Source organism: Antrostomus carolinensis, unplaced genomic scaffold (assembly GCF_000700745.2).
Source record: "Antrostomus carolinensis isolate BGI_N321 unplaced genomic scaffold, ASM70074v2 Scaffold54661, whole genome shotgun sequence".
NCBI classification, from domain to species: Eukaryota; Metazoa; Chordata; class Aves; order Caprimulgiformes; family Caprimulgidae; genus Antrostomus; species Antrostomus carolinensis.
In genome coordinates, this window is record NW_010297297.1 from 1 (window position 1) to 8100 (window position 8100).

Consider the following 8100-nt stretch of genomic DNA (forward strand, 5'->3'; position numbering starts at 1 on the left):
GGCCGGGCCGCGGGAAGGGCACACCAGTGCCCGGGGCACGGACCCCTGCGTGGGGATGGGCGGCGGTGGGGATCCATCGCCTGGAAGCCACGGGAATGGTTCTGTTTCGCTTTCAGCGAATACGCTGGTGATAGTCCTGAGGCAAAACCGTGGGGCGGCAGATGTGTGAAGTTGCCTCGTCTGTTACAGAAGGAACTGCGAGGGCCAGGAAACATGTTTCCTTGTGTTTATCTCTTACCGCACTAAAGCATCAGTTAAACATACAGATATGGTCTGTAGGTGGTTAGCAAAGATTTACGGAAGGTGCTGAGCTCTCACGGTAGAGAACAGACACAAGGGCTTGTGCACGTGAATTCTGTAGTAGCTGAGCAGTGAAACCCAGTGGCTTCTGCTTTGGTCAGCAGCGCAGCAGCACTGTGGTGTCTCACTACCCGCCCTCCTTCCCAAATACAGAATACTGAGCAATTGTTCTGGTCTTCAGCCTTTAGTTCACGGCTGGCGAATCAAGGATCCCTGGCCAGTAGGAAGAGAGAGGTGTTGGAGGAAAAGTCCAAAGACTTTTTCAGTCAAGAGAAAAGTCAGGGAAAACAGATTGTTAGGTAGGGAAAAAAAGTTTGTCATCTCTGGTGGAAAAAGCTGGAATTTTTGTTCATTTGTTGTTAAATCTCAGGGAATCCACAGAGGTGATACATCATGAATCTGCAAGAAAAGCTTCAAGCAGAGTGTGAACTGTTATGAGGCACATATCTTTAAGAAAACTACCTTGATTCAATACACACAGAACTGTCTTTTCTGTAATATACTTTCTTCTCATCAAGGTGACTTTCAATTGTCCAAAGGAGTGAAACCAGCTCATCGATCCTCTCCTGTCTAGGGCGAGATTCTCTTCCTATGAGTATGACTTCCAGATAGTGTTTGCACTTCTAGCCCCCACCTCCTCCACATTTTACACGTACTTAACATTTATATTCCCAAACTCTTTGGCACAGTTTACTCACTGACTAAGGTTTTGAAAGTCTGTCCTTTCAAAGTAGGGAGCTCCTGTTGCAAACATCCTTTGATTTATCCCCCTGACTGATTCACTCAAAGCGAGTTCTCTTGTGATCAGTTTACTCAAGGTTACTTCCTGCCAGCTGATCTCTCCCAATATTCTTGCTGTTTGTTGCAGTTCCTTGATACTGTGAAGAAATTTGTTACTTCTCTTTTGAAGAAATATATGTACTCAACCATTTCAGTAGCAATTTTTTCAGACCTACAGCAAGGAGACCAAAGAGAAACTTCCAAATAAACTGACAGATGCTTTTGTCATGGTTGGGGCAGCAGTTGACTCTCACCAGCCAACATACATTTGCTTTACCCAATGTTACCTTGTCCTAAAGCAACCCTGTTAAGTCCACATTATGCCCTCTCATTCTTTTACAGTCCGTAGCATTACTGTATGTCATCATGCTGCTTTAGTTCTTTTTTAAAATAGGCCCTGCTCTTCCTGCTTTTAATTGCTATTCTACCACATTTCAGTTATCCCTCAATTAACCAGTGCCACATCTTGGATCAAGTTTCTTCACTTTGGTGACAATGTGCAGCAATCTTGGGCCTTCTGGTGGCCCCCAGAAAGCAGCAGAAATTATGTTCTCCCATTCTTCACATAACTTCAGACCTTCTTTTTGCAGCTTTTCTGCTTGTTTTCTCTGTCTTCTGAAGCTATGGAAACTGGCTACAGCAAGACAGGATGTTGGGGGGGAGGCTGGATTCCCTAGAGTTACTGAGAAGCATTGCAGGCATCTGTTTGATATCTAAGTAGGCTCAAACTAACTGCCAGAGTTGGGTCAGGAAGGAACTTATCTTCTGGTTTGGACTGGCAGAGTTCTGCATTCGTAGGAACATCAAAGCATTCTCACTTATAAAACTCTTTCCTGTTAGACAGATAATGATCTTTCCTCCTTTGACATACTGTAAGTTGGAGCCAAGGTTGGGATGCCATGGTGTGCTTGGAGTAAATATCTCCCTGTGAACCGAGTGACTGGTACACAGGTTCCCTGGGACTGTAAGGGAAGCACTTGGCAACTCAGGTGGTCCTTTCCTGTCCTGTCCTCCTCTTCTGACCAGGCTCTTTGAGATAATACACAAGTTTTTCTGTCTTGCCAATTATACTCAATTTATGAAAGTTTCCTGGTGAGTTCACTCACTGCCAATACTTTCTCCCTGCTGCTCATCCTCCAACCCTCACAACACTTCTTTAGGAATTGCCTTATGCCCATTCCAGGTTCCTCCTCCTGTTACTAAAACAAGCAGATGAAAAGGAACATTAATTTAAGGACTAAAAGACTTTGGTAAATGGGCACATTTGCTTTGATTCCTACCCACAGTTCACGCTACATACGCATACTTTCATTAAGTCCCTCCAACAGGCATTCTGCTGGCAGGCAGATATTCCCCAAATTCACTGTGTTGCTGTGCCTTTGATCTCTTCTCCAGTGCCAGAAGGACTACTATCAAATACTACCATGAGTGTCCATTTCTTTCTTCTCCAGTCTCCTTCAATTTAGGTTAATTCAATTGAAGTTACCTGCACAGGAACAATTCTAGTTAACTCTGTAGGGTAATAAATCATTCAAAACTAGAATTATTCTGAAAACCAAGTTACACAGATCTAATCCTACAACTGTTTCTCAGCCCTCATTTGACTAAACGTGGTCTTCAAGTGTTCATGACGACACACACAGAGACATTTAGCTTGAAGAAATTTGTCTGGGATTGAGAGAAGAAAACTAAGGATGTTGGTTTTGAAATGTACAATTATACACCCAGTGTAAAATCTCAGGGCTGTTGTCTGACCTCTTCCTGGCTGGAGGTGGAGAAGATAAACTTCAGTTGTGATAGCTTGGAAGGGGCTATGTTTTGAAAGTGTCAGTATGCTGTTACTTCAGGGGTGAGTTTAGTAGGTGAGCCTGCAGCAAGCAAAGAGACAGTACGAGGGATAAGACTGATGTGTTCCCAAAGTTTCCTGCAGTATCTGTAGAGGCAGGGTGCTAGCATTAAAGTTATGCCCATGTCAGGGCATTTCCCAAGGACAGAAAATGATTAGCCAGGGAGAGGTATTATCTTCGCTGTGTGCTGCCCAGCATGCAGGAATCCGAGTTCAGCTATTCTCTGCAGCCTGGACCAGCATAAGGCACCACAAGATAAAAGCTCTATTAAAGTTTTGGAATTTTCTTAATTATACCCAGCACATAAATTTTCAGTCTTGCCCTTTACTATACCCCAACTCCAGCATTTTGGCCAGGAAGTGTGCTATGACACATTGGCCCCTGGTGACCCTCATACTGTCTCTCACCTCTCAGTCTTAAGGCAATTCTCCTCACCACAGAGCAGTGATCAGAAGAGCAAGTTATATTGTTAAAAATTAAAGAGTAATGGAGAAGATGTAAGAATGAAGAGTTACAGCTTTGAAATATTATTTCCACTGAATTTCTCCATGTGGCTTAACCATCTCTTTTCCCTCCCTCCTCTCACCACTTCCTTCCCTGCAGCAAATCCTTCAGGTCTCTGAGACTCCCTTGATCCACAGCCATTGCTCTGATTCCCCCTATCTACTCTGCTCCCAGCCCACGTTAATACCTTTCACAGTTGGACACCTTCCTGTCAAAGTCTGATACCTTCTTCGTCTTCCTGGACACCTAAGGAAAGGGATGAGGCTTTGAGGTGCACAGGTGCCAGGCAAACAAGAGAGAGGTCTGTCCTGACCCAACCTTGCCCCTCCCACCATCACTCTGCATACAAGCAAAAGAACCAAGCTGCCAGCTAACCCAGTACAGACACAGGAGCCTGAGCAGGACACTTAACCCAACTTCATTCATTTTACAGTTGAATAAAAGCCCATCAATTCTGAATTAAAATCTTCCAGGCCACTGATCCAGAGAAGGACGCCAACCAGCGCAGATTTGACGGCTTTTGTCCAGAATGCAGATTCTGATTTGCTCGTGAGACAGGAGTGAAGGAGTTTCCCAGAGGAAAACTTATCCTGCTGCAGGTACAGCAGTAAGAAACTTCTAAAATTTCTGTGGTTTCATTCTCAGCCAGACTTGCATCACCAACATTTAATTCAGAATGCTGACATCACTTTTTCCGATGATCCCAGTGAAGAGGGACGTAGGCACGTTCTGGGCACTGCCGTCTGCTCTTTCCCATATGCTTCTCCCAGCTACCGGTAATCAGGCCGAGTCAGAACAAGGGTTCATAAAAACAGACTCTTCAAACAGCTTTTTCTTAGAAGATCAAGGTTATGAACTCAGTCCAATGTTACCTGCAGTGCTATGAGCAGAGTCCCAGCAAAAAGGAAAGCAGGAGGGTTGGAAACATGAGGACAGTTATCCTGGCTCAGTCCTGGCTTGGCTGGACAGGTTAGAACCGAGGAGCTCCGTAATCATCTGGCATCCTCTCAATATTGTATCTGAGGAAGAATGAGGGAAAACCTATGAAGACAACCTACTCCCCATTGCTCCCCCCCCCACACAGCAACAAGCTTACAGGCAGACTGAACAGCAGGAAGCTTTCCTGCATTTCTGTCTGCAGCTCAGATCCCCAGGAAGAAAAAATACTACTTCCAAAAGTGAAAGCCCTTCCTAGGATTGCTGCTACCCTTCACCTCAAACTCGGAAACTGAGCATCTCAAAACTCACCATCTCCAGAGAAGGAAAGCAATGGTGGGTTTGTAAGATCTGACTTAGGATTTAAAAGCAGACAATGATGGAGAATAAAACTTTGGCCATTCAACTTAGGGACAAGGATGTTTTGAGAGAAAAATCTGAGCCATGTTCTACAGGCTAAAACAGAAATTAAAGAACAATATGTAAAGTCTTAACATATTTATAGCAATCAACCTTCTCACTTCTGAAATACTGCTCTGTCTGCATATTCCCAGACTCATTGCCTGCACTGCTAGCACAACTGCATCCTTTCCAGTATCTCTCCCATCCCATCTGAAGACTTTGTCCCTTTTCTCTACATGTCCTGACTTCTCTTCTTACCATGTATCAAACATACACCACACTGTGAAACAGTCTGGCATAGGTTCTATGCCAGATGAATCTTCTGGGCTGTACATTAGGTAGAAGAAATATTGAAACACTGGATATGGTGAGTAAAGTCTTCTTAGTCTAGGCTTTATAGTGCTTTGCAACAGGAAATTAATTTAAGCAAATGTTTTTACAGTAGATCACTGGTCCTATTGCACATAAAAAAAATAAAGTGAGAAGGTACTTGCAAATATTGGAAAAATCTGTTGCTTTGAATTTGCTGCACTAGCATCCTTCTGAGTTGGTTTGGATTTTATCTGAGAAGCAAATTCAATCTCTCAACTGAGGGTACACAAAGCTACCAAATAGAATACGGAACAATAATGGGTTTTTTCCCCAAGAACCTGTAGAATGCATTTGCCTGGTAGTCCTCGCTGCTGGTAAACAAAACTGATCTATGGAAACACTGGCCTCAAGGAAACCAGTTTTCCAGGTAAAAGCAAGTGAACATGCAGACTGCAAAAAAAGCGGGTCTGCGAACCGTCTCTTGCCAGCAGTAACTGTACTTCTACTGCTGTGCAAACACCAGGCCCTCTACTGCAACCTGCCCTATAGACAATGCAGGAGAGAAGCACACGGTGACAGAGTCCCTGTCAGACAAGGGTTCTCCCAGGCAGCGTTCCTCCCTGTCAGAGGTCCCTTACCTGTGCCTGGAAATATACATTATGGGCACTCCGGGGATTTTTCGTATTCTCCGCTTGAGCTCTTTATCCACTGTGGCCACGATGTAACATTTGTGCTGCAAAAAAAGGAGGCAACTCAGATTCAACACCAGTGAACCCACAGAATGGAGACAAAGCTGAGCAAAAGCTTCTATTCAGTGAGCTCATTTAACACAAGAAGCCTACAAGTACTTAGCAAGGCATTACTAGGACTTGTAGAGAACTTCACAGCAGACTAATAACATCCTTCTGCTCATCAAAATACTCAAGTCTGTCCAGCTGAACAATCTTCCCATCCTAAGTGCTCCTTGATGCTGTCCTATACAACCAGAATGCTCAGGGAAGACTATACCTTGCTTCAAATAAAGTTGTGCTAAGGACTGAAACTGCCCCTTAGGGAGATTTTACAGTTACTCTGTCAGAAATTTAAAGTCATCAGAAACTAGAAGGGTTCAGGAATTTTTAGTCTGTTAGCACAGCACAGAAATTTCAGAAATGGAAATACCTGAGTGACCCTCTGTACCAAGCAGTCATCTGCGTAGGTTCCTTTGTGCATACATGGCAAGCGTTCAAACCGAGGGTCCTTGGCAATTCTGTGGGGGGACACAAGGCAGCATCACAGCCAGCAGACCAGAATGTGACACAGTGTGGAGAACAGGAATATGCAGCACAATATTCTCAAAACCAGTGCTGAAGGGATGGAGCGAATGGTACACAACAGTCGATTGAAATGAGGGGCAAAAAAAGAATGCAATTTGTCTGGCTAATTATAGTAAGTTAAGTATTTCTTAGTACTTGTTAGTTGTGTTCAAGATCCCCACAGTGTTAGGCTCTTGCCTAACAAAGTCATTTGAAACAAGTTATCTGTGGGAAGAACTAGAACTTCTAGTATCCAGTCATTCATACCATGCATATATAGAAACACCTCACCTCACCTCCTCTCTGAAGTGGAACATCAAAGCTGTTTAGGGGATGCACTCACTTATTTTACAACACAACAGGCTAAAACAGAAATTAAAGAACAATCCATCTGACCAGCACACCTGCAGAGCACAAACTACATTGGACTAGTTTTCTACAGATCCCACAATAACCTGGCTCTACGTTATCAGTATGTGCTACCTACTCCTGCAGGAAGTAACATGAGGTTCCATAATGCTTGGGTCATTTCTTTATTTTTAGAAATTTCTGTAATTAAAAAAAAATATACATATATATATTTTGAGAAGCAGGAGGAAGAGTTATTTTGAAAGTCTTAGGGGAAAGAAAGATTTACAGATCAATATTGTGCACTCATACCTAGCACTTAGAGAACTAATCTAAAACTCGAGCCATCATACTGATCTCATACAGCCAGAGAAACAAAACCAAGTCTGGGACTCTGCGACAACCCAACCACCCTCTAGTGAAGAGCACTGCCACAGAAAGGGGTTTTCTTTATTTACATTCAAACATTAAGTTCTAGAAATGGAGAACACCCTGCACCTACCTTAAGGCCACACGGTACTTCTGTCCTAACTTCTCAATTTCACCCATCACACAATCTGTGATGCACGGAACACCTACACGCGAAACAGCCTGCATTAAAACCAAGCAGTATTTCTCACAGGCCCCCACAGTTCTGCCCACGTGCCCTGAGCAGTTACCTATCGTGGCACTCTGTGCTTACAGTTCCCAACTTAGGAGAACTGATAAGGTTGCAAAGCGACGGAACGCAGCGCCGCCGAGTTGCCCAGGCCATGGGAATTTTAGATTTTTGAGTTATTAATGCTTTACCTGTGTTGACATCAGCATTTAAGACCATAGTTTGACTGAAACCAAAGACAGTCCCAGGGTCACCACAACCATGACCAATGAGCTCTGTGATTACAGCACATAGCCTTTTTTCACGATTTCTGTTATCCTCAGCTAGTGATACGAGGCTGATAAAGTCCATCATGAGCACTCTATAGCACCACATGGTCCAGAAGAAGCTGCAAGTGATGCAGACACTCACACTTGGCATAGAGACAGTCCATCATTGACTGCACTAGGTCCAGCTTGGCCTTGATGGAGAAGTTGATGAAGTTAGTGTCAACCAGTATGTGATAAGGGGGGCCCAACTGGGTATTATACTGGAAGAACAAACAAGAAGGATGCTGGGGGCTGCCGGGAAAACAAAGAATTCAAATCAGTTAATTGTAATTAACAACATATCCGATCTTACAACTCGCATGGAATGAAAGAAGGGGAACAAGCAGAAACAACCCAAGCCAGCGTGGGAGGGTGACCTGTTGGGCCTCCCAAGCCCAGTCCCTTGGTTTGGGGCACCACTTCCCACTCTGACAGTTTTGCTCAGAAAAGCCCGTGGTTGCAGCCTGCAC

General features: G+C 44.0%; 1 protein-coding gene across 1 annotated transcript; it reads right to left on the bottom strand.

Moving 5' to 3' along the window:
* Positions 1 to 4219: 4219 nt before the first annotated feature.
* On the bottom strand, positions 4220 to 7882 carry FCF1 (FCF1 rRNA-processing protein; the record flags this gene model as incomplete). Its single annotated transcript, XM_010162045.1, has 5 exons — positions 4220 to 4450; positions 5720 to 5814; positions 6243 to 6330; positions 7227 to 7299; positions 7734 to 7882. Coding segments are annotated over 5 exons (454 nt in total), but the record flags the coding sequence as incomplete, so codon positions are not given.
* Positions 7883 to 8100: the final 218 nt, after the last annotated feature.